This window comes from Dermacentor andersoni, chromosome 3 (genome assembly GCF_023375885.2).
Source record: "Dermacentor andersoni chromosome 3, qqDerAnde1_hic_scaffold, whole genome shotgun sequence".
Lineage (NCBI taxonomy): Eukaryota > Metazoa > Arthropoda > Arachnida > Ixodida > Ixodidae > Dermacentor > Dermacentor andersoni.
Window position 1 is genome coordinate 12,983,634 of NC_092816.1, and position 26,971 is coordinate 13,010,604.

The 26,971-nt window shown below is 47.6% G+C and overlaps 1 protein-coding gene across 1 annotated transcript in view; it reads right to left on the minus strand.

Moving 5' to 3' along the window:
* LOC126520590 (carotenoid-cleaving dioxygenase, mitochondrial-like) overlaps positions 1 to 12,022 on the minus strand; it is a 60,192-nt gene extending 48,170 nt beyond the window's left edge. The window contains exon 1 of the mRNA XM_050169379.3: positions 11,572 to 12,022. Within this exon, the coding sequence (XP_050025336.1) occupies positions 11,572 to 11,632 (61 nt within the window). The 5' untranslated portion in view covers positions 11,633 to 12,022. The remainder of the gene's footprint in view (positions 1 to 11,571) is intronic.
* Positions 12,023 to 26,971: the final 14,949 nt, after the last annotated feature.

Consider the following 26,971-nt stretch of genomic DNA (forward strand, 5'->3'; position numbering starts at 1 on the left):
CTTTTCCATAACGACTTCCTTCAGCTGATCACGGTGTCGAGGGCTCCTATGACGCGAACGAATAAAGTGGCGCCTCTGTCTTCGTCCGCTCAGCTTGTTGGAGCAAAAGTGCCAGCGAGACTTCTCCTTTATGTTGTAATTTTGCAGGATGTGCAAACAAAGAGAGAAAGTGCCGGTTGGACAGGCGTCAAAAAAAAGAAAGCAAAAAGAAAGAAACAGTGATATATACTTTTCTAATTATTATTATTATTTTTTGTATGCTTCGGGTTCTAGAAGAAGCACCGAAGTGTGCTGGCCTTTACGGCACAATACAATGCCGCCGAAATGTATTCTTCTCACAGAAAACAAAAATTTACCTGGATGTCTCGTGCTGGGGGCATATTGCAGGAGAACTATGAACACGCTGTTCGGCCAGCGCCGCTAGCCAAGTATAGTTCCTTTGCTCGAAGTCATTTCAGTGAGTGTCTTTTGTACTTCTTCTCCATCGCTTCCTCTATCCCGTCCATAAACAGAACAACACGTGCAGGGAACCATATAGAACGCTTGGAAAAATGACATTAGATATCTCGTTAAAGAACTATTCTTTCGTTCTGTTAGGTTTCTCGATGAAACTGTAGCTTCGAGAGCACATTACTTTACTTTTGGACGGTGACCGTTTTTCATCGCGGTTTACAATGTTATCAAATTATCACTCGGCTAAACACGCACTTACTGCAATCGAAATTTCTTTAATATTGTCGCCGATTATACAGCGAAAGTATTAATTGTCTAATGATATCTCGCGCCGTGCGACGATAATAGCAGTGTACATTCCGAAACGTGCGGGAAACTTAAATTTGTGCCACGATATAATTACGAGGCACACCGTAGTGGGTGACTCCGGATTAATTTTTACCAGTGGGAGTTCCTTAACATGCGCCTAAATTTAAGTAGACGAGTGCTTTTGCATTCAATTGCCCGAGCCGGAGACAAACAGAAAGAGACTAAAAATTGTATTTCGGACCGAATCTTTTGCCGGAACACGAAAAGTACGCCAGGGCCAAGAAAACCTTACGTTCTCAAAAAAAAAAAAAAAAAAAGAAAGGTATGCGGGTGATTACGTAAAGCCTCAGCTCGGCCTACATTTCGCTGCTCGGAAGAGAAAAACGAAGAAGCGTCCGCAGCAGAAGAACACAGACGACACTCTCCGCGGCCTTGCCTGAGGCGCCAGGTTTTTTTTCGGCGCATCCTTTGTGGTCGCGACGTAAAGACATTTCCTTCGCTGCACGCTGACCACCACCGGGAGGGCAGTGCAGGTGCCGCATCACTTGCGCAGCCAGTTTTTTCCTCTGCCTGCACTCCTGAGCCAGCTGGCGTCGCTTGTTGACCGGCTCTACCGCGGGCACCGCAGTATAGACGGGGCCACGAGACCGCGGTGGAGACAACGCGGAAAATAGATGCAGAACAAAGGTGCAGAGGGAGATAGGAAAGGTAAACGGAAACAGAACACACTTCAGATCCTTGTGACTTAAATGTTTTTTCGAGCGAGTGGTTGAGGGTTGTTGTTACTGCTATAAGAAAGGATTTTGATTCCCACGCAGATAAAACAAGATTCCATCTGGTGTCTTCTTCTGTGCCTACTTGCATAGAGCAAAGGTCCTGGGCCGAATTCACAAAGTTCTTTGTGCCTAAGCCCTGTGTTCCATTGGCTGGTCGCCTTCTCTCGTAAAATGTCCGACATCAGGAATGGCTAGTAACTGCTCATACGACCAGTTGCAGTGTAAGAGGTTTTCTGTGAATACGGGCCCTGGCCCATCACCACTGCTAAAATGTGGTTGTTGCGCAGTGAAGTCGTCGCGGCTCCGTGGGCTTTGGTTGAGATTTGCTTCGCTGGTGAGACTGAAAAGAGGCAGGCTGGGCATCTCGAGGGTAGGAGGTCATCAAAGTGTCCCTCAATTACATTCTTGATCGTCGGTAGAAGTGGCTGGAGTCCCGAAAGAAGGGGTGTAGAGGGAGTTAGGTGTGGGGTCGGGGAGAGGTGTGTTCGGCGCACACTGCCACGTGTTCACTATATCAGTATATGATGAACGGCGGTGGGGACCTTAGTGAGTACTGGACGCGATGTATACGCGCACGGAGGGGAAGGCTGCCTACACATTTCAGGTGCAAGGCGTATGCATTTATCGAGAGCTGGGTGAGCACACAACGCTATTTCCCTTCCTTGTTGGTGAAGCGTTGTTATTTCCACAAGTCCCGATGAAAACAGGTAGTGCTAGCCTCGAGGACAATATAGAAAGTTAAACGTTCATCTTGCCGCTAGAGTATGGTAGGCAAGAAGAGTGATAGATACTCCGGACGGTTATATTCAGAGTGTAATGGTAATCATGTACCTAAGTTTACCGAAGCTTACGTAAGTTTGACTAAGTCATGTACCACATACCTAAGTTTTGCTCTGCGATAAAATGCACCACCAATCGCTGATCCCGTAGCGCGAAGTTGTTGCGCATAAAAACGAGAGCACTGGCATGATACACGTTTGTGCATCTTACGCAGCACCAACATCAACAGGCACTGAACGCTGTCCGGGAAAGTAGCGTAGAATCGCTGCGGTGTTTCACCACATCTGGCCAGTCTCTCTTAAGAATGCAATAAGGAGGCAGTGATTCTATAAGAGAAGCTCGAGCAGAGGAACTGCCACCTTTGATAGCCAGGCCCGCGCCTGCTGCTACAACCCACCACCACCAAAGTAGTGTACCAGCGTAGTCCTCTTTAGTGTTCGCCTCTGATATCACGTGAACGGACAGAAACCAGAACAACTACATCTGCAATGTATAGCTGGAGTATACCATTTTTTACTGGAGCCAGTGTACCCTTTATCAGTAAACTTAGCACACCGTAATATTGTTTTATTGTAGTTGTGAACCAAATGACCGAGGACAAAGTTAGGCTCAGGTCATTAGCGAGGAGAGCCGAAAGTGCTCATTTGAGTCTCATGCCAAATCGGAGATTGCCCTAGACTTGTATATAATAGTTTATTATCTCTCTTTCGCTCGTTCTTTCTCTTTTTCTCGTTCTATGTGACTCATTGACTCGTTCCGAAAACCAAGTAGCATTTCACGATTGCCCGGTCCTTACCCCAGGAAAATGCAAAGCAATACTAAACGCGACAGCAGAGATTATACCACGTGAAGTAACCTTCTCTTATAAATAGAGGCTAAGCGGCAATTCGTCAAAATCGCGTCAGCTTAAGTAGTCTCGGAACACGAAAACTATAATCACAGGCAATTTTTTCACCCAATCAGTTAAGCCGTTTTATTATTCGGATCATTTATTCTGATAAAAACGAAAGTGCCAAAGTTAAACACTGCACCACGGTAAGTCTTGGGAATAAAAACCGATCGAAAGCACCAAGTGGCCGAAACACGAAAAAAATTTCAGATTAACTACACATAGAATAAAACTATACGAAGAACATGCCGACAAGCGAAGGAGCGTTAGGAACACAGATAGAACAATATAGATGCACGACCTGAGCTATAATTTGAGTCTTTATCATGAAGAATTCAGTATTTATAATCAATTTAGGAAGTGAACCTGCCCCGGTAGGTTCGGTATAGCATGCAACGATATAGCCACCACCACGCGAGCATCTCGATAAATGAGAGCAGTGATATGAGAAGACGCGAATATAAGGAAGTAAAATAACCAAACAGGCAACTGTGAAAAACAAGTCAGTTTTCAGAAACCATTTAAGTATCAAGACGTAATACTTCACTCATAGGACAGAAAGATAGGTGAGCAACACAGATTTACTATAGTCATTTGGTCGCGATACTCGGAGTCCCGCTGAGGTGACTTGGTGTTCATGGACCGGCTTCTTCGATATAACGAATTTCCCAAACAGTTGCATGCCGGATCTGACGCACACTTCCTTGCATTCGAAGGTATTATTAGATAGAATGTGCAAGCGCGACTGAACGAGGATGTAGAACGAAACAGGCGGGCAGAGACAGAGGTCATTTCAACTATAGGTTTTATTTTCGCATGCATCGATAAATATATACTGAACGAGCGGAAACAAACGAGACAAAAACTTATTCAGTGGTGCTTTTCGATGAAGCGTACACGTGTCTAAGGCTTGATCAAAACATACACTGCAATAATTACAGTGATAAACCGAGTAATCATATCTCTTTTTCAGATAGCAACACTGATGGCTTGCTCACGCAGCTTTCTTCTCACTTTTGTAATTTCATAGGCCTCCATCATCTCCCTCGTCATCCTGCTATGAACCCTATACAAAATAGAAGTACTTTCAAACATGGGTTTGCAGGGACAGCCTCGGCAATTAATACCCAAATGGCCCGTGATTACTCTAGCGACGTTATATTGATGCTATTTTAGTCTCTGGTTGATGCATCTGCCAGGTTGACCACACGCGTTCTTCCGCACGAACGCGGAATGCCATAGACAACACTAAGAGTGCAGGTTACAAATTGTTTGCGATGTCAAGTTTTGTTGTTCTCTGAAATAACTTGTTTGCATAACTTCTACAGATGCTCAGGGGCAGAGAAAACCCCGCCTACACTCGACCTTGCCGCTATCCTTCTGAGATTATAGAGTGTTTTAGTTGAGCGTCTTTACGGTACGCTCCGCTCCGAGCGGCCCCGCTAAGCCACAGCGGAGCGGCGGGCGATTTTCACGTTTTAGTTGCACGTTTAGCGTAGCGGAGCGGACCTTTCGTAGTTGCAGCGCCCCCTGGCTAAATTCAGGGTAATGAAAGAAAATAAAAACACTTTATGATCACTCTTATACCGTAAAACGTATATATGTATATATATAACTTGTTTCTCCATGAAGTATCTAGACGTGCGCTTGTAATGCGTTACCGGTCCATTTTATCCAATGGAAAATAAAGCGCCGTCTTGGGGAACGCCACGTGTTAGCCAGCACGCTTGCTTTCGGCATCCAATCCAATCCGTTCGGACGCCAACGCTAGCCAAAGTGCTGCGCGGCACGCTCCGCTCAGGCAGCTTCTAAGCGGACCGTGTTCCTCGCTCCGCTATCCCGCTTACGGCTAAGCGGACGGCGCATGCGCATTCGCGCTTCCGCTCCGCTTAACTGCTTAGCGGAGCGTAAATACGCTCAACTAAAACACTCTTATGTGAAATACAATGAATGTGTGGTACCACAGTAACTTTCTTTGCTCTAGGAGTGCTATACTGCTTCCCTTCGATACATTTTTATGCTTCCTGCTCAAGCCCTCCGCGATCGAGGTGAGCATACGCATCGGGCAACCAAAATCTCCCAGGCGCTTGGTATGATCTCTGAAACTGGTTTGCACTTTGTGGTCACACGACTTCATGAGATAATTATTGAAACAAGATGTTACTACTGCGTGTTCTGCGAATTTTGAGTGAGCGGATGTAAATGGTAGGACTGACTTATTGCCTCTCGGCTGATAACTCCAGCAGAACATTTGTGGTGAAAAGCCTTTGTCGTTGACTTCATGCGTCAACGACAAAGGAGACAATTCAGTGAACGAGGTTAGCCTTTCTGAAACCACCGAGTCAAAAATGCCTGCTTCGTTGTTCAGAATAATTAAAAAATCTTCAACAATGTGAATGCCTTCACAACATCGGTGCTATTTTACATGTATTCATCAAAAACCTGGTTGCGGTTAGCTAGATGTAAGTTACTTAAGATAACGTAGCGCTGTCTCTGTGTGCCTGCTTTTTTTCTTCGTCCTCGTTCAGTCGCGCTTACAAATTCTATCGTGGATTCAAACCAACTAGCCCGCCAGTGTGTCTTAACCATGATCTTAGAATTATAGTGTTGTGCTCAATCGTATTCTAAATAAATGCAACAAGCGCGATTTGACCATCATATGTTCAGGCGCTTAGTTGCAGCAAAGAATGAGAAATAAGGGGCCTCTTCCTTCAACGTTGAGCGGACAACAATCGCCGGCTATCAGGACGCGCCGGGCGCCTTACTATTCTCAGCGCTTTACAGGGAGCACGTCTCGGCGCCGTGGCGAGTAAGCGGCCGAGTATCGGTGCACTCGTGTGGCGCCGCCTGCCTAAATAGAGCCATTGCGCCAAAGGCTTCCCGTAAATAGTCGTCCATTCACGTTTCGTGGGAAAGAACGCGTTGCCGGGGAAAATGCCCGCCACGGGGTCTTGGATGATATCATAAGCGCAGTAACCTGGTGCACCGTGCATGTAGCGGAATCACTCCTGTGCACTTGATGTGGTATGTTTGCTCGCTCCGAGCTCGCGAATAGCCGGCGGTAAAACAACGGAATGTTCAGAGTCCGGGAGGAGTTCACAGAGCTGTATTACCATTACGACATCAAGGCACTTTCGTTCGTACTTTTGGCAAATGCCAGTGCAAATCAGTGCAGATCGAGTGTTGTTACACAATCATATTCAAGAACGCTCAACTTCAGTATGCATACTTTTTTTTTATTTTACTCGACCATGTCGGAGATGTGATCTTGAGAAGCGCGTTATGAAGAAGGCGCTCGAAACCTTCGTTCCACACAAGCAGAACACCATCCTTGGATTGAAGATGTCAAGGCATCAATCGAGCATTTCGTTTTGGAGGCGCAGCGAGGTATAAAATCTCGGAAGTGCCTGGAGAGTCCACCAGTGAAATTTGCAAACAGTGCGCGTCGCGTGACAGGGGTTACTCGTCGATAATGAGCGCAGTCGAAGGTTGCCACTGGAATGCCGTTGGAACGCCTCTCGGCATTCTGCACCCGACGACGACTGGCTCCGGGCTTTAGATACTTGTGTTGCACGTCACTCGTTCACCTGTCAACGCGGCAAGCGCGTTAATGGTGCTTACACGGCGCGTATAATTTCGTAAAAACATTTTCTTTTTTGTTTACAACAGCTCACTGCTCTGCGTCATTCAACATGAGAATGAGAATTGAATCACACCATGTAGCTGGAGATTACGCTGTTTCCGCTCTGAAGTGCACCGGAAATCATATTACACTGAAACCGTTCAGTTGAAAAGCACTTTATTGAATCGTTTCTATATCACGCCGCCGCACGTTAAAAAACCCAGATCACAAAAGTACAAACCAGCTCACATTTGGAGAGCTTCGTGGTAATAAGCCTGTAAACTCACGTCGCACGTACGAACGATACCAAGGACATTAGCTGCATCTCCGATTTGTTCATCAGTTGATTCGCCCCACCCTTCTTATCGTTGCCGTCGGGCACGTGTTTGGGTAACGCACAGGCATTACCCGCGTTGCACGGACATGTTGCGCCATTTAGTAACATTTTACAGAACCACAAAGGCGACGAGATAGATACCTGCAAAATGATTCGCATAACATTGATTCCCACACTGCACGGGATCATACTTAAGAGGAAGCTTTAGCTCGGGCCCAACTCCGACGCGGCCTATTCAAATACATGTAAAAACGCAAAAACATTTTTCTGAGATAACCCCTGGACCGATTTGAATGAAATTTGTTGCATTTGAGAGAGAAAGTTAAATTCTAGTGACTGTTGGAAGCGGAATTGCGATTTAGGGCTTGAATTTTGTTAAAAGGATTTCCAAAAATTCAGACGTTTGAAAAAAATAGAAGCACGAAGTTTACAAGCTAATAGCTCTCCATCAAGTACAGATATCGCGATTCTGTAAACGGCATCCATTAGACCATTCAAAGCGGACAAATTTGATATGTCAGTTTACATCTTACGTGAACTTGTTACGTTGTTTACTAAGGTTCTGCAAAAGTTGTAATTACACTTTACTCCATTTCTTGAGGTTCATGTGTAACATATCAATTTTGTCCGCTTTAGATGTACTATCAGGTACAATTCACAGAATTGAGATATCATTTTTTCTTGCTGAGCTACGGAGTTGTAAACTTGATAGTTTCGTTTTCTGAAAATTTGCGATTTTTGCCAAATTTTTATAAAAATTTGACGACCTAAATCGAAAATTCGAAACCAACAGTCACTAGATTTTAAGCTCTTTTTTTAAATGCAGCAAACCCCGTCAAATTTGGTGCAGTGGTTACCGAGAAAAACGAATTCTCCTTTTACATGTATTTACATAGGAGCACCCGAGCTAAAGCTTCCTCTTAACACTGATTTTCTTTTTCCACGCTTAATATTGTCAGGTAGTAGCGGCGGTGAAGAAGCAAGCAAAATCGTGAATGACGAAACTACCGTTTTATATATAATGGGCGAACCTGTGCCCTCAAAGGCAAGTTACCCTCAAAGAACAACGACAGCGGCGAACACAGTCGGAGATCGGCGAAAATCGGATCAGTGGCCAAGCGCGTCGGCGTTTGTACGCCAGTCATCGAAGGTCCCAGGGCAATCGGTGGTGCACGCGTGTTTTCCAGAAAGTTCTACACCTTTCGCGTCGCGCAAATCAGATTACACAAGAGACAGCGAATAGAACTATCGATAACTTTCGAGAAATTTCCGATACATGCAGACGCGTCTCTTGCTGTGCGATAACATTTGTTAGGCGGTGAAACATGTTCACCCAATAAACAAGTAGACGTGTCAATATGTTTCAGCAAACGAACACGACTATGTCTTACCAAGTCGAACAGAAAATGGTGTTCTGTAGTATTTCATCCCTTCTCGCAGTGATTAGACTAAAGTCAAGTTCATTATTGGCTAGAAGCTTGCCAATAAACGTTGTCATAAACGCATTTACAGAAAGTTTCATCAGAGTGCTAACTTGGGTTGGTTGGTAACTATTACAGCTGAACAGACTAACCAACACCTGAGGCAGGACAAACGTAAGGAACGGACGAAGCGCCGTTAGAAGACATAAAATGGCGAGAAACATGGAGTAACTTGTCACGCATCGCTGTCATTCAAAATATGCGCACAGGATGTGACATCGGGAATAAAGAATTGCACCCGCAATAGCTGCAGTTTTATATATTCAGTAACCTAACCTGTTCCCAATCTCCTTCCGCTGTATCGTTTTTTTCTTGTTCTTATATTTATTTTAAATAATGGTCGCTCACATCGGAGCGCTACTATGGGCCGCGATGTCAGCGTCTTAATATGAAAACTGGTAGCCCGCAATTGCGTGGACTTCTTTACCCATACCGTATCGCGGGAATATAAGCGTGAGCTTTTTTGAGCGCACTTTCTGAGAGCGCGAAGTTACACGCGCTCGTTTCATAGCCACTGCAGTGGCATTTAGTCATTGATTTCCCGTCTTCAACAGTGTGCGCGTACTAGTTGTTTGCCTAAATAAGAACCCAGGACATTAATCTACATTCTCCTGTCGAAGAAGACACTGTTGCGTCTACTAAAAATAAATTTAAGCTTGATATTTTAGAGCCCACATAAGTAGTACTGACTGAGACGACGAAACACTTTGTAATTGCATTGTTCCACTTCATCAACGATTGAACATGATACGCAAACATCCTAAAATCACAAACTTTCGCACGAATTTGGACTGCTGTTTTCTCACAGACCGCGTTCAGATGGGACGCCCGCAGGTGTTGTTGTATTCGTCTGACGAATGAGCGGCCTCCAAGCGCTAAACTACGCGGGAGAGTTTAGCGTAACTTTGAGCACGTGCACTTCACTATTCAGATTATTCACAGGCTTGTTACATGGAAAGGATTGGTGATACTTGGTGTATAACGCACGTGCACGCTAGTGTTTTCGTTGAACACCTTCGCTGGCCATAGAGGTGTGTGACTTCGACAGTAGTGCTTCAAAAATTAATGAAGTAATATTCAATGTAGAGTCGACACTAATTCCGAAGGCTTCTTCTTTTTTGCGATTTCAGATGTTAAGAGCGTCCCCATGCCACTTGGAATGGAGGCCAGCAATGAATTAAAACCACCCAACGCTTCGCCCCTCTAAGCAATTCCCTTCCAAACATGCAGCGCATCGATGCCGTCTTGTCTCAATTCGGTATGGATGGTTGGATGGATGCAAAACTTTAATAAGGTCCTGAGGTACGCGACTCAGCGCGCTGCGGGCCGCTCCCACGTTGGGACAGTCAGGCCTTGCCCGACCGCCGCATTGTGGGCCCTCTGGACAGCTCAAATCGGGAAGCTTGATCATACTGTTTTCTTGATGCGAATGCGACAAATGGCTCATTGAGCGAAAAAGCTGGCGTCCGGCGTCTGCAGCAGCGAAACAGGCAGCTAAATTCCCATTGGCTGCGAAGCCAGATCACGAGCGCGCCTCGACGGAGCAGAGCGGGTGAAAAGGTGTTGCGGGGAGGGAATCACCGCGTCGGTGGCATGCAGCGTTGGCACCGCAGGCTGCTGCTGCTTGCTGGCTCGGGCAACACCTATGGTACGTACATTACTCGCAGCGCAGAACTCGAAGGACCGCTCAGCGGCGCTCAAGTGGGCATTAATGCTTTCCCATTCACACCTCATAAGAAGTGCTTAAGTGTCTTCGGAATTGTTTATTAACTATGTCATGTGACGTGTAACACGACACGCTGAACGCGAATCTGAAGGAGACCAACTCAAGAAGAATGCCGCGTTGCAACCATAAGAAAGGCATACCTGCGTGTACCTCGTCAAAGGGGAGCACGCTGAAAGCTGCGGCAACAGCAAGCAAATAAACCGAATTTGTCGTTGCGCAAGCAAAGTGACTTTTGCATACTTGCTAACTTGGTTTCCTTCAAAGCGGCAGCTTGCAGCTACCCTACCGTGAATTGAATAGAAGAGTGTTTGGACAATTGCTGTTTTCCCATTTCGACAATAACATTTCGCTTCGTTTTCTGTATCGGCGACCTGTATCGGCGGTCATGAAATACATCGTAGTCAAACGGACGCCGACCAATAACATAATAAGAAAAGACGTTTCGGCTCCCACATGGGGGCCTTGTTTGTGAATTTGGGAACAAGGCCCCCGTATGGGAGTCAATACCTCTTGTTCTATTTCCTTTGTGTGTGTGTGTGTGTGTGTGTGTGTGTGTGTGTGTGTGTGTGTGTTTTGGGTCGCCGTCCGTTTTACGTTTGACTATGAGCGATCCTACCAGACGAGCTTTCGTCGAACTCTTGATTTCATAAAAGCCCCCCCGTCAACATTCGAATGTATGTGTTATCGATTTCCTTGAATCTCACGTGTCTTTCTTCGGCTGCAGTGAGCACTGTCGCCGATCTGGATTTGAATGTATCGTTTCAGATAATGTCATTTCTATTACCACTCCTTGTTTCGGCTCTTTATGTAAGTCAAAGTGAACTAGTTAACTTTATCTTTACTTTCTATTTTATGCCACAAGAAAAACGATTACAACCGATTTCAAGTACAATGAACAATTAAGGTCTCCTATTGTTATATTTAGGCGAAATCAGCTGTCGTAGTTCTTGCAGCGACATAGCCTGGAAGAGGCGCCTATTCCGTTGCATAACTCACACCATGATCTCATAGTGCGTGCGCTGCTCCTCTTGTCAGTCGCGAAGTTTGTCGGTTCTACCGGTAAATTGCGCACAGGAATAAAAAAATAAGAAGCACGCGCCAAAGTCTTCGTCCATATGCGTATACCGCAAAGTCGACGCTCCGGTGCGACGCCCGTCAGGCCGTGCAACGCGTTCGAGAGTCGCGCAATATAGCTCACCTGTGACGTGCGTGGCGACCGGTTCGGTGACCTCCTGGCGATTCTCGATGAGCCTTTCCATGGTGGTCGTCGCCCGCGTTTATTCCACAGCCAGCGTGTCCGACCCGCCGCGTCGTCGTCGCGCGTTCTTGACCGAGAGTAGCGCTCCGCCGGTCACGCTTTCCTGCGACCGCCGACCGCTGCTCGCCGTCCCGTTGTGCACCAGCCGCCGCGGCACCTCTCTCGGCTGCGTTTCGGTCGCGGCCGCTCGTTTTCGCGGGGGCGCTCAACGCCCGAATGGAGGAGGAGGAAGGAAGTATGTAACCTCCTTGGCGCCTACAGTTGCTTCCAAGACTGGCAGCTGCAACACCTTGCGCTGGCGACATCAGAGACCTGCGTGCCGGCAAGTGCCTCCGAAAGTGACGCAAAGCGAGAGCGCTTTTCAGCTGCATAAAATTGCTGCTAAGCGGCTCGTGTCCGCTCCATTTTATTACAACAATTATTCGGACACTCGAGGCGCGTTCGCGCCGTCGCGGCACCGATGTGGCACGCGCGAGGAGGGAGACGCGCAGTGCTGCAAAAACGACGAAGCCAAGTGGACGCACCTGGACGCAACAATCGGCTCCGCCAGAGCCAAGTTTGCGTTGTGGCTTGCGCTACTGACACGAGCGTTCTCGGTGCATAAGCTAGCGTTCCTGCTGAGGAGAGAGAGAGCAAATGATAAAGGAAAGGTAGGGAGGTTAACCAGGACTGAGCCCGGTTGGCTACCCTACACTGGAGAAAGGGAAAAGGGGACGGAAAGATTAAAAGAAGAAGAGAAAGTCTACTGGGTATATCGTTCGGTCACTCAGTTCGGATCACAGACGCTGACTCAATCCAGTTGCCTTCAGATATCGCAGCAGAGCGTTTGTAGCCTTTTGTAGCTGCGATATGCGAGGCCATGGTACCAAAATCTTCTTCAAGGTGAACGGTGTTCTATCTAGCTGATTGAGAGCTGTGCAGAGGTCATGTCTTTCGCTGAGGAACTGTGTACATAACCGTGGGGAATACACGGGTCTAAGCAGGACACTCAACATCGAGCTAAATCGACCTAATTATTTTAATTGGGCGCTTAGAAACGCCTATGGCATGTCGCACCTCGACGCCTGTATGCGCCATCGCATGTGTTTCTCATCGCACCAGTTTCTCATCGCACCAGCGCTGTGGCGCACGCGTGGCAGGCTTGCTTAACCCGGGTGAACGGAGGCTGCCTTCCACGCTATCTTACTTGCGGATCCGATGACCATCCCACCATTGACCTGAGTTGCCCGGCTCGTCAGAGGAGACTCAGGCCCCGAGCGGTGAAAGAGCGGCGCCAGCGCCCAAAGGGACCCGATACGACTCCACCGAGGCAGAGTACCGAGATATTAACGACAAACCAACAACCTGACGACATTCCTAAGAATGCCTGCAGCCAAGCACCTCACAGCACCGCTCGACCGAAGGAACCGAAAATATCATACCACGAAAAGAAAACCAAACAAGCACATGTTCAACCCCGAGTACCTCCTGCCATACGGACACCTGCGACACCACTCATGAACCACCCGCCACGCCCTGCTGTGCAGTGCGGCACGAGAAGCGACGCCACGTGGCCGGCGCTCCCACAACGAGAGCCCGCACATGCGCCTGGCTCGGCGGCAAGAGGGGGTCTGAAGATTTCATCTGGTTTGGCAACCGGGGGGCGCCTGGATTCAGACCCACAGCTGCAGCAACGGCAGGACCCCCTGGCCGACACTGGTAAGTCACCCGTTGAGCAGGCCTCCCCAATACCTCCCCATCCAGCGCCGCCCCATGCACCAGTCCTCTCACAACAGACCTGTGCACAATATTTCCAAACTCCAGAATTCACACAAGGCCTCACGCAACTAGTTCTAAAATTTGTAAGCGACAGCCTCGAGACTGTCAAAACACAAATGGTTAAGGAACAAGAGCAGGCCCTACAAAGAGTGGAGACCGCGTTTAATCAACGCATCGACAAAATATAATCTGCAATTAATCACCTCTTCGATTTCCATGCCCAATCATCACCCACCCGTAAGCATAAACAACCATAACCTGGCGCCGCCGCTCACTCCCCTCAGCCCACGAAGGAGGTGAACAGCCCACAGTTGGGGGTTTCGACCCCCGTAACGACTCAACATGGCCAACTCCAATAAGCGACAGAATTCGGGTAGAGTGGGCTTTACTCCTCCACCCGGAAACCAAACTTTATCTGACCTAATCATATGGCAATGGAATTGTAGAAGCATCAAAAAGAAACTCGCCCAATTGGCCGCATACATTCAACTTTTTCCGAAGCCGCCAGATATACTGGCCCTGCAGGAAACAGGGTCCGCGTCTCTATCCTTGCAGGGATATCACGTGGCATCCGTAACATCGCGTACCATTATTCTTATTAACAAAACCCTCCCCTTCATAGACCGAACCCCTACCGGGGGTCCTTCAGAAGGAGGAACCGAGTACACCGCTCTGCGAGATTATCCCGTCCAACCCTACATCGGGAAAAGGGCTGTTGGTTGTAAACATATACAGTCCCCCTAAAGATAAGGGCACAAGGATACCGGAAATTTTTACTCAAACACGCTATACACATCGAATCATAGTGGGCGACTTTAACGCCCGCCATACGGCATGGGGTTATATAAATAACACGCCGAAGGGTAACCTTATACATAACACTATGATGCACCACACACTTACTTTAATCACAGATCCCACTATACCAACGAGAGTGAGCACCAGTACGGCAAGAGACACCACGCCAGACCTCACGATGACAAGCACACATGTGATAGTGAAAGCACACGAGGTCCGGCCGGACACATTAGGCAGCGATCACCACGTGATACAAACAACCCTAACGCAAAATTCCAAAATTTTTCGGCCCAAAATTCAGACCCTCGTTGACTGGGATAAACTCCGCTCGTACATCGCCGTGGAGGATACAACACCGCAGACCTTGGAGTCTTGGACTCAAAAGATACAACATGCCCTCGACAGAGCTGGAAGAAAGATTAAGAACACCAAGAATGCCCCCCAAGTAGCCTCCATCTGTGGGAGGCTCGTCGAAGCCTCTCCAAACGATGGAAGCGCCAGAGATTAAACCGCAAACTTCGCCTTCGTATCGCTGCAGTCACGAAGGAGGCTGCACAATATGCCACCCAGCTTGCTCAAACAAACTGGGCCAACTTTTGCGGCACACTGAAAGGAACGCTGGGCACAAAACGCACTTGGAACCTCCTGAGGGCTCTTCTCGATCCCACTTCCACCAAAACCCACGCGGACACTACTACTCAAAAGCTTATTTACTTAGAGGAGCAAAAGGGCACGGAACAAAGGTAAGCGCGGGAGAACAGATATTTACTCACGAATGGCATAGTAAGTGACAGATGCATACTCTTTTTGGGTACAATTCTGTAGCTGTTAAGCAATTAGTAAAGGAAATTATTGCTTTTCCCGTGAACAACGTCAAGCGTTCAGACCATTGACCCGTGCTGTTGCTGTTTTTCGCCTTTTGCGTATGCATTTACGTTTACTGTGTGGATTGTTCCAAAGGTATCATTCAGCATACAGAAATATAAAAAAAAATCAGTCAGCTGAAATTCATTTCTTTCTTCATTTTCGCATGATAAATGATACCTTTGGAGCAATCCACCGAGTAAACACAAATGTATGTGCAGGAGAAGAAAAACAGCAACAGCGCGAGCCAACGGTCGGAACACTTGACGTTGGCAAAGCGAAAATTTGCCTCATTTATTGGTTAGCAGCACCACGATTGTAACCCAAAAGAATTTGAGGCTGTCACTTACAATATACTATTCGAAAGTAAAGAAATTTCTGTGGCTCCCGCGCTCACCTTTGTTGCGCCTTTTTGGGGAGTAGGCGGCATTCTTTTGTCTTCATATCCTGGAGGTCGAACAGGAGATGTTGCGGTACGCCTAACGTCTAAGTTGCCTGCAAAACGCAATGTTTCTTTTTTTTTCTTAGGCTGAAAGGGACACAGGGACACACTTTGCCCTGGAAACTGCACGAGGTGGACACGTGAACTATTTCGAAGCGCAAGCGCGTGTAAAGGCAGCCTCCGAAAAGGACAGACCGAGGGGCGCCCTCCGCGAGAGCGCACATTTCTCCGCAAGCAGAAAGAAGCCCGAAAGAAAGAAGAGCCGCGTCCCCGTTGCTAGGCGACACCGGATATACGGAGCATGCGCAGAGCGGTGTCCATCTGGGACCTCCAGCCAGCCGCTTTGTCTAAACATTTTAATGGTTGAGCCGGTATACTGTAGCAAGTAGCCTCTGTATTTAGGCAAAGGCGCTCAATACTGTATGCCTATATTAGAGGTTAAAGTGTTGTAACCTCTAGTTTAGGTACACGCCAACTTACCTTTAATAGAAGTTAAATTTGTAAAGGTTGATGTTTAACTTATAGATTAAAGGTACACAAATCTGTGAGAATATACCCATTTAATAAACGTTACCGTGCTAAGAATGCATGAATGGCAATTAGTCACCGAGGCTCACTAAACAATTAGGCCGTGACACGAAAGATGTTGACATAAACCGGTAGTAAGGGCGAAATATTCCTGAAAGCTAAGTATATTTTTCTGCGAGCAAATGCTATTTCTTTCCTTTCTTCTTTTCTTTGCTTTTGTTTTGTTTAAAGCTTTGTCACGGAATCTATGCATCAGGTTTCATGGTGGTTCAGTTTAAAAAACACGTATGCATAAGTGCGGGGAGCTTTTTCTTTTTTTTTTTATTGACATGTTCAAGGATATGTTGGTTCGCGCATGTGGCGGCGGCTAGTCCTTGCCTCATAAAGAATTACTGTTCCATACGTATGGTGCTATACACTCTGATATTCTTGTACACGTAAATTATACGTAAAACGTATTGTACCTACCTATATGACATATACTGGGTGTTTCAACGAGCGCTTTCAGAAAGCGTTAGATCCACTATGTTTCAAGGTTGCGTTGTGAGGTACAGAAAATCGGAGCGCTCGTGCCACTGCTCGCGCGTTCGTCATTGTCTCCTTCCACATAACTGCCACATCGATGCCGCAAATCATGCCAAAAAAGGCTCAGTTAATTCATATGGAGTTAATTAAGACACTCGAACCTACTTTCTTAATAAATTTCTTAACAAAACGTCGTTTTATGCATTCAAGCACAAAAGTAATTGGAACGCCAATGCATTTCTCCGTAAAGTTCGGGAATTAATATCCCGGATCTGGTGTTATCTTGTGAATTCGTTCCAAGTGCCTTGCGTGCCTTGCGAACTCTACGGCTAGAATTTGTAAATTGCAATATAGGCCATAAGGTACTTAGTCATAAATTAGTGCATTTTTGTTAATTAGTCGATTGTTCGTTTCAATTTTTTTGCAAGTAGTGTCCATCGCTTCGAGTAGACCGCCTCATGAACTAGGATTGTGCTATCCGCCACAGGCAACCTTTAAATAATTTTGAACGTGTTCGCTGAAGCACTCTGTATGTAGGTCAATACTGTATATATGCATAACATGCATTCTTTCACATACTATATTATCAACAGCAGAATATTACAAAGAAACTGTTAATTCAACAGTGCAAACGAAACAGCGTTTCACATATGAAGCAATATGACAGTAACAATAAAACACTCCATATGAACAAGGTTTCTTTTTTTTTTTTACGGTTTGGTGTATGCCGATCCACTAATAGCACTGGACTAAGTCAATTTCCTCAAGAAGCCTTTTCAAAGCTGTTAGACAGTACTTTTGTTTGGCATTTGTTGGCCACGATTTCACTAATCTCTTTAAACTGAATATGTCATTATTGAAAATTTCAGTCCATGCCCTTGTATATTGCTTACCTCTTGCATGTGCTGACTTCACAGTTATGGAAGTAATAATATTGGCATACGTATGTCGAAGAAAAAGGAGAAATAAATACCGCTCGAGTCGCGGATACGACAGACAAAGAGTAAAGGCACTTCAATGGCGAGATCAATCATGGCCCTGTGACACGCATCCCGGTGGGACGAAATACCGGTGATGAAGCCCTTAAAATACAATAGTAAGAAATGAACAAAACCCACGTCGTGCCCTTACCTGAAGGCACCTAGATATGGGATATTTCATATATTTCATAGTACATAGGATATTTCAATTAAGAATACACCCACAGCGATTTCTTCGCAACTTTTCGACCTTCTCTTGGCAGCAGCTTCAACATATTGCGAAGCTTTTTTGTTTTTAAAATAAATTACGTAGCTGCATGGAGTCATTTGATTAATTCTTCCGCCCGCCACCACCACGTATGGAAGTCGTCTGCGTTGTACCACATTTCGGAGCATGGGGCGTCACAAGAGCGCAAATTATTCTGAGCAACCCCCCCCCCCCCCCCCCTTTTTTTTTTAACGACGCTTGACACCACGGTGGCCGACGTGATGCATACGCCCAGCTATCCATCCTCGAAACCAAGCGGAGGAGCGATTCGAGGAGCGCACTCGAAAGAATTCTCCAGCTCTGTGTGCAGACTCGCGCTCCTGTCGACATTCATCCTTGGCACGTTTCTCCCGCATGCTGCGTCGGCTCTTGAGCGATGCCAGTAAGCACTACAGGAGCTTCGCCGGCTACGGCTTCGTGTCCCAATCGGCGGTCCCCCATTGTGGAGCGCGAGTGGGCCGTGAGACGGCCTCTGGCGCGAACTTTACTCCATGGGGACATGGCGCCGTGCCACCACGTCGAAATGCACCTACAATAGCATTTGTATGCCACTGTCCGGCCGGTCGCGCACGTTTGACTGAAATCTATCTGTGCGCGGTGTGCTGAAAGACGTGATCGGTTCCAATAGGCACGACGACGTACGGTTTCCGAATGCAGTGTGCGAGGCTCGGGCGAGAAATCTGCGTTATCGGAATAGCCCGTGCTTGTTTTGATCGTGCATTTTCGCGTCTCGTTCACTAATGCCTCAGTGCCTTACACTAAGGCTAAACCGAACGATTTATCCTGAAATTTGGTCAGTTTTGTTGTCGTTGAGGCAGGGAGGAAGTAAATTTCGTGAATTAAGAAATCTTTGCAACTTCAGAAATTAACAATTTTTTTCACCCGGCTGAATGCTTTCTGTGATCCACGCTGCTGTCTGCACCGTCAATACAAGCTGCCATCGATGATGCCATTTTTTTTTTAAATAAAACTTATAAATGCAATCGGATACGAGTTCGCACAAAAATTACTTGTACATCCGCGACAAAAATAATTATCAGCTCTAGCAATTTATGTTCTGCGCAGCAGTCAAGAAATATCTATGGCGTATGCAGTATAAAGGTAGGTAACTGAAAGCTGAAAGAGTGGTAGCCACCAGTGCCTCCAGTGTCCACGATGGTGTTTTCTTGATAAGTATAATGATCTCCTCCACCAACAAGCTACCGCAGACTGGTACAGTATTGAACATTGCCATTAGCAGCACGTATTGTGTAGCTGGCCGAGATGTTGTACTTGTCCTGAACGATTGCGGTCTTTGACACTGCTGCGAAAAAAAAAAAAAAAAAACAAGTGCGGAAGACGACAAGGACGCACTGTCAATAAAAGCGTCAGCCTGAAACGTTGGCTTTCCTTCAGGCTTTTATTTTTGTACTGGTTGCCTTATTTTTCATGGCTGTAAGCTCGTGAAAAATCTTTTTCGCCTGCCACAATACAATGTAGCAGTTCGGAGAATATTATTTTAAAGGTTATCTGGAGAAGCCAGTGGCAGTCTACTGAGTGAAAGATTGCAATTCGTGGTATACACTGGTTTCATGGCTGAAACCTCTGTTAATTTTAAGCACAGCAGTAACTAAACTGGAATGCCATTGTTCGCTCTGTCACTACGTACGTACATCAATTTCTTGTCATCGACTCGAGTTCCACTTTCCGTTAAGTGTGGCACCATGATCTCGTCTACATTCAGGTAATCAATGCAGTGCAGCTGTTTGCTTAAAAATGTCAGTATCATAATTCGCCCCATCAATCCATGGTATTTTAACAGGGGAGTTCTTGAATAGTCGATATATTTTGAAGCAAAATAAACCGCGAACAAACGTTATAGGATGAATATATTGCACGCAGTCTCGGAACTCTTTTTGAAAAAAGCTGCCAATAAAATCAACATCACCAAGAAGACATTTTGGGATATACAGGCACATTTCTCAGGATGTCCATGAGAAATAACGGAAATAAGCATTCGAGGCTGCCGGCACTTACGCACTTTAGGAGTCTCTATGCTGATCACGAAGTGCTGCGGGTTTCATGTTCGCAAAAACCGCCTCGCGATGAAGTAAAAAATACAAAAACGTAAACACTACCTAGGAGTCTCCCACTGTTAGGGTTGGCGTCTGGCACCACGTGTTGAAAGGAATTTCAACCGACAATCTCTCACCCTGCATCGTCGAAATGAGGCGTGACTTCGCCTGCTATTGTTGGCGCCCCGAACCTCGTGCACAAAGAACTTTCTCTCACCGACCTTCTTCCACCAGGCCTCGTAGAAATGAAGCGTGACTTCCTAATTCGCCATGACCATTTCGAGTGTATGCCTGCCTGCCGGAAGCCCCGCAGTGTACAGGCCTCTTTTGTGTATGTGTGTGTGGGACTTGTGTTCTTCGTATTGGCTGTTGGGACTGCCTTGCGACACGACCAACGCGCTGCTTTTTCCTGTTGCCCACTCGTCTATCGTCAAGAGTGCGCTTGTGGCACTACTTTACTTTTGCAGTGCGACACAACTAATGTTGAATTCCAATGACGGAGTCGGAGCAATTTTTCTGCTCGTTTCGGAGCAAGTTTGTTCCAATGACAGAGTGAGTGCGGGAGTAAGGTGTTCCAATGAGAGAGTCGGAGTGGATTCAGAGCGGGAGTCACTCCGTGGAGCAGAAAAAGATGCTCCGCCAAAATCGGCGGAGTAGACCGGAACTCTGCGTGACGTATTTCCTTTACCACGTTTGTCTGCTGGGAGGCGCCACCGGTCACGACTCGCGAGGAAGCAAAAGCTGCTGCACGCTTGGCGAGATATCCATTCCGCACTTTTAAAAAAACAACAGGCGAACGGCGCTGAAGAGACAAGTGACCGGTGCGGTGGTGCTGGGATCAAACAGCGGAAGGAAATGACAACACGCAAGGTATCCTGGGTAACTCGGCGATAGAAGTTCCGCTTCCGTCTTGCTCCGGCGGCGCAGGTTGTGTTCCACTCTCGGATTTGAAGGCGTTGCTCAACGCCAGAGTCGAGTGCTCGCTTGCGGAGTCCGTCGCCTGCTCCGACTCCGCCATTGGAATTCAACATAAGAGCGCGGCTCTGAGCTCCGCATTCGCTTATGTTTTTTCCTCTCTCATCTTTTTCTCCCCACACCCCTTTCCCCGTGCAGTGCTGTTGAGGTGTCCTCCTGCGAGAGACAGTTACGGCACTGCACTTATCTCTTCCATTCTCTCTAAAATCACTTCACACACACAGTTTAGAGAGGCCCTTTCCTCGAATTGAACCTAGATGAGAACTTCCACGAACCCGCAACGTGCAGAAGAGACGGACAGGCGTCTACAATTCCAGGAGGCGTGACGACCTCCTCCTTTCAGCAGGCTCGGTATAACCAGAAGAGGAGGGGCCTCTTTCTGTGCCAGTCACGTGACGTCTACGGAAGCAAGATCCCGCCCACTATTGTAGAGAGCCTATCTAAGGGGCTCCGAAATGTACTCTAGAACACTTCATGCTCTTCTAATTTTCTTTCATCTACCTTTGAATAAACCGTGCAAGTTTCGCACTAGAAATCGTCTCGTACCTGCCTGGTCGCCATGGTCTACCGGATGCCTGCAGCCCGCCGACAACGCCACGGTACCCAATAGTAACGTCGGTCGAGCTTCGATAGGCAGGCGTCGCTACAACTTGGCAGCCGTACGATACGCTACCCTGGAGTACGCAACACACTGACTGGCAGCGATTGGGATACGCAACCCAGGAGACCCCAACTTGGACGACAACTACGATATCGTAGCCTCTTCGTCCCGGTGACAACGTTCGGAAGGAAGGTGGCCGGATTCATGACTGTATATGGTGAGTGCACGGCTTTTCTTTACTGAGATATCACTTGGCTTTTACGTATTTTTTGGAAAGTACAGTGCAGTGATTTTTCTTTAACCGTTGACGGAAGTTTTTAGAACGTCAAGGTTGTTATAGAGTGAAGAGTTAGCAGCACTAAGGGCAGCCATGAATTTGAAGGCACTAAAGAAGCCGGAATTGTTGAGCTTGGCCAAATAGTTTGGCCTCCAAATTGCCGAATCATAGAGAAAGCCCGAGGTCATTGAGGCGATCGAAGCGATCGGGGCAGACGACGATGAAGTGAAGGAATGCCTAGAGGGCATCGCAGAGAAAGCTGAGGAGCGTAAGCGCCTAGAGGAAAAAGCAGAGCGCGAGCGGGCAGCACGTGAGGCCAAAGGAGAGCGCGACCTCGAAATGAAGCGCCTAGAGATTGAGCTCCTGAAAGCTCAAAATACTGAAAGACCCAGTACAGAGGCACGTGAAAGCGAACGCAGAATGACAGACTTGATGGCGCCCTACGCAGTAGGAGGGGACATAGGTCTTTTTCTGGTACAGTTTGAGCGCACGTGTGAAAAGGCAAAATTCGCGAGAAACACGTGGCCGCAACGTGTGCTTACGTTACTGCCACGTGAGGTAGCTGATATCATTGCCCGCATGGGGAAAGAAGAAGCAGAGGACTTCGATGAAGTCAAAGCTAATCTGCTTAAAAAGTATAGATTATCAGTAGAAGCATTCAGGCAAAAACTCAGGGAAGTCGAGAAGACCAAAAGCGAGTCATACTCAGATTTTGCATACATCTTTGAGGTAAACCTGAAGGAATGGCTCAGAGAAGAGGGTGCAATCGGCGACGCCGAAAAGACAATGCAGTGCGTTGCTTTAGAACAGTTCTACCGCCGGCTGCCAGTAAAATCAAGTATTGGGTTCAGGATAGAACAGGCGTAGACACTATCACGAGAGCGGCCAGTCTCACTGAGGAGTACGTAACCCGCCGTGCGTTCGAAGGCAACGAAGCTTCTAAGAAGGAGGTGGTTAAATACAGACCCGACAAGCCAGAGCGATGGTCGAAGTCGAATCAATATAAATCAAAGGAAAGGTCAGATTCAGTGAAAAGTAGTGACGAGAACAGCAAGGGAAGGGAGGAGTCACCCGAACAGAGGGCAGAAAGGCAAAAGAAAAAGGCTTTCGAGGCCAAGAAACCAATAGTTTGCTACAACTGCGAGCAAACGGGGCATATCTCCGTGGGATGCAAAAATCCCAAACTAGTGTTGATGTCACTAACTAGTAACGACAGAGAGAGAAATAAACTTTATTGTTAGACCAGGCTTCTTGAGCCCAAAGGTGGGTGGCCTCCTCAGTTCAGGTAGCCATGGCTCGCTGCCGCCGCCCGAGCCCTGTTCACCAACCGTAGCTGGCTGTCAGGGTCTTGCGTCGCCAGCAGAGCCTCCCACTGGTCTTCTGATTCTTCCTCTATATGCGCTTCTTCCTGCATGTTATCGCCTGGTGGTGATGGTGACGGTGGTACTTCGCGGTTATTTCTGCACTCCAGCACCATATGGCGCAAGGTGTTGGGCGTGTCCGGCGGGCAGAACTTGCAGTCTCGCCCGTAGGCGCCCGGATACATGGCGTGCAGCAGTGTTCCATGCGGGTAGGTTCCAGCCTGGAGTCTTCTCCAGGTTACCGCTTGCTCCCTACTCATCGTCTTATGCGCGGGCGGGTAGCGACGCCTCTGCTTCCTGTAGTGCGCCAGGATGTCCGAGTACTTCTTGGATATCCGTTCATCATCCTCGTCGCAATCGTTGGTCCGTGTTCTCGGCGTGTCGGAGATGGCTCGGCGTGCATGATCTCGAGCCGCGGCGTGCGCTGCCTGGTTCCCTGCGAGAGATTCGTGTCCCGGCGTCCAGAGGATTTGTGCTGTTTCTATCTCGGTGTTGGTCAAGACCTGAAGTGCTGCCTTTCCGATCCTTTCGTTCACATATCTCCTGCATGCTTCTTGTGAGTCCGTCACCACGGTAACCAAGATCTTCTTGCACGTTGCGTTGGCCAGGGCTATGCCCAGCTCCTCCGCTGTGCTCGCGTCCTTGGCACGTATGGATGTGGCTGTAAGCTGCTCGCCCTTCTCGTCGACCACGCTGATTGCAAATCGGTCGTTTGTTCTGTACGCAGCTGCGTCCGTGTATCTCACTTTTTCTTCTTTGCTATTGGTGCGTTCCAGTATGTGCTTGAGCGCTTGTATTCTTGCCTGTCTCCTTTCCTTGTCGTACTCGGGATGCATGTTTCTGGGAATGGTACTTATGTGTAGCTTGTCTCTAATCTCGTGGGGAATACGCTGAGGTAGGTGCCTCTCATCCTCGACTTGGTAGCCCAGATCTTGGAGCAGGGCTCTTCCTGTTTTTGTTAGCTTTAGTCTCTCCAGTTGGTTGACGTTATGCGCTTCCACGAGCTCTTCCCACGTGTTGTGAACTCCCATTTTGAGTAGTTTCACTGTGGATGTGGAAGGGGACAGGCCCAACGCAATTTTGTAGGATTTTCTGATGAGGGCGTTTACTTTGTCTCGTTGACTGTTCTTCATGTCAACATATGTCCTGTAGGTGACGATGCTCGTGAGCAGCGCTTGTATTATTCTCGTGCAGTCTTCCTCCTTGAGTCCGTGCCTTTTGCTCGTCACTCTTTTGATAAGGTGGGTTATTTCTTGCATTGTTCTCTGAATTTTTACCAACTCTGCTCCCCCGGCCCCGTCCTATTGAATCAGGAGTCCGAGGATGCGGAGCCTCGTTACCTGCGGAATCATGATGCCTCCCACCTTTACTTCCAGGTCTGGTATATGCTGCAGTTGTCGGCCTCTTGTGCGCTTTCTTAGCACCAAGAGCTCTGACTTTTCGGGGGCGCACGTCAGTCCACATGCTTCCAGGTACCTCTCCGTTGTGTCAACCGCTTCTTGCAGAGCGTCTTGCTGTTTACCTGTCGACCCTCCCGTAGTCCAGATGGTGAGGTCGTCAGCATATATTCCGTGACCAATCCCTTCTATTTCCTTCAGTTGTTTGGGTAGCGAGCTCATCGCTAGATTGAATAGCATCGGTGAAATGACGGAGCCTTGTGGCGTTCCCTTTCGCGGTATGTCGAATTTCTCAGAAGGTAAGTTGCCTATCCCCACTGTGGCTGTCCGTTCTTTCAGAAAAGCTTTGATGTAATTATGTATATTTTTACCGCAGTTATATACGTTGAGGTGTTGCAGTATGGCTTCGTGTGACACGTCGAAAGCCCATTTCACGTCAAATGCGAGGATGGCTCTTTTGCTGTGCGTCTCCAGTTTGTCGATGACTCTTTCTTTGATCTGCAGTAACAAGTCTTGTGTGGACAGGTGAGCTCTAAATCCGAACATGGTGTTTGGGACGTGTCCGTTGTCTTCGAGATGTTCGATCATGCGGTTGAGCACCATGTGCTCATAGAGTTTTCCAGCACACGAGGTGAGGGATATAGGTCGAAGGTTCTGCACGCTGATGGGCTTGTTGGGTTTAGGTATCATGGTTACCTCGGCATGTTTCCATTCCGGTGGTACTTTACCGTGTTCCCAGCACTCGTTGATGTATTTTAAGAGTGCGTCTACGGAGGGTCCGTCAAGGTTCCGGAGTGTCTTGTTGTTTATTCTGTCGTACCCCGGCGCCGTGTTGCGGGTGAGCTTGCTCAAAGCCCTCTCGATTTCTGCTTCTGTGAAGGGCCGATCCAGTTCTATATTTGGTTTGCCTCGATACTCGTCGATGTGCGAATCTACAGTTATGTTCCGCTCTGTACCGAGGAACTTCTCCTTCACTTCTTTGATGATGTCTTCCTCTTTCCCCGGGTGGTTGTGTATAAGTCTTTGCGCTTTCTGTTTTGCGGCGTTCTTGTTCTCCTTCTTTGATAGGAGTGTCTTGAGTACCGCCCAAGTGCGCTTGCTGCTTAACGTCCCTTGAAGCTTGTTACATTTTTCGCGCCAGTTCTGTTTTTCAAGTTGTTCAGAGTACTCTTGCGTTTCCTTGATCAGCTTAGAAATTCGATTTTTCAGTTTCCGGTTGCATTTGTTACGCTGCCAGCGTTTTGCGAGTCCCCTCCGCGCCTCCCACAGGTGGAGTAAGTGGGGGTCGACCACGGGGGTGACTTGCGACAGATGGATTGTCTTCGCATGCTTCTCGGCTCTTTCCACGACTCCTCTGATCCATATTTCTATGTCGTCTATCGTCGCATTAATGGCGCTCTCGTCTTTGCGAAAGGCCTGCCAGTCAGTGATTTTGGCTTTTCCAATCTTCATCGTCGCTTTGTGGTGCGGTATGATCGTTTGCACTATATAATGGTCGCTACCCAGATTCTCGTCCATGCAGCTCCACTCATACTGTTTGAGTCCGTGTACGAATGTGAGGTCAGGGCTGGTGTTTCTAGATTCACTGTTGCCGATGCGCGTGGGTGTGTGCTGGTCGTTGAGTAGCGTGAGGAGGTGTTGGGCTACGTTGTGTACATCTCCTTTTTTCTTTGCGGCCGCATATCCCCAGGCCACATGGGGAGCATTAAAATCACCAATGACTATCAGTCCGTTACCCTTGCTCAGCTTCTTCACTTCTCGCATTAGCTCGTCTAGATCCTTTAGGTGGTCCTTTGGCGGGCTGTACACGTTTAACACAAAGAGGTTTCGCTGCTGTTTTTCCTCGGGTACGATTTTGAAGAGGGTGTGTTCGATGCGGTGTTGGATGTCGTGTCGTTGAGCGTTGATGGCTTTCTTGGTCAGGATTGCTGTCCTCATCTTACCGTCGGTGACGTGAGTGAGGTAACCACTGACCTTGAAGTCTTCAGCTTCGGTTTCTTGTAAGGCTATAATGTCCGGGATAAACTGCGTGCAGAATTGTACAAGGCTGCTTCTCCTACTTCGGATAGAATGGCAGTTCCATTGCCAAATTTTGAGCCGTGGGTGTTGCTTGTAGTCATCTTTCTCTTTAGTTAGCCTCGCCATCTTGTTCGCTTAGGGTCTGCATGATCTTGGCTTCTCTCGCATGGTACTTAGGCTTCTTGCGAGTATTATCCATTTCTTCTAGCATGTGGATGCGTTGACAAACTTTCTCCCGATTGAGTCATTTTGTTTTGTAGGGCCTGAATCTGGTTGTCCATTTCGCTCTTGAGAGATTGGAACCCAGTCTGTATTATCTGGGTTACCGTGTTTTGCATAACCCGTGTTACCGTCGACATTGTGGTTTCCATCATGGCAGTCACGCTGGCGTTGATGCGGTCTTCAAGTGTCTTGAGGTCGTTCTGGGTTATCACCACTTGGTTCGACAGTGTTGCTGGCTTTGGTTGTGTTGCTGAGGATGGTGGTGGTGGGC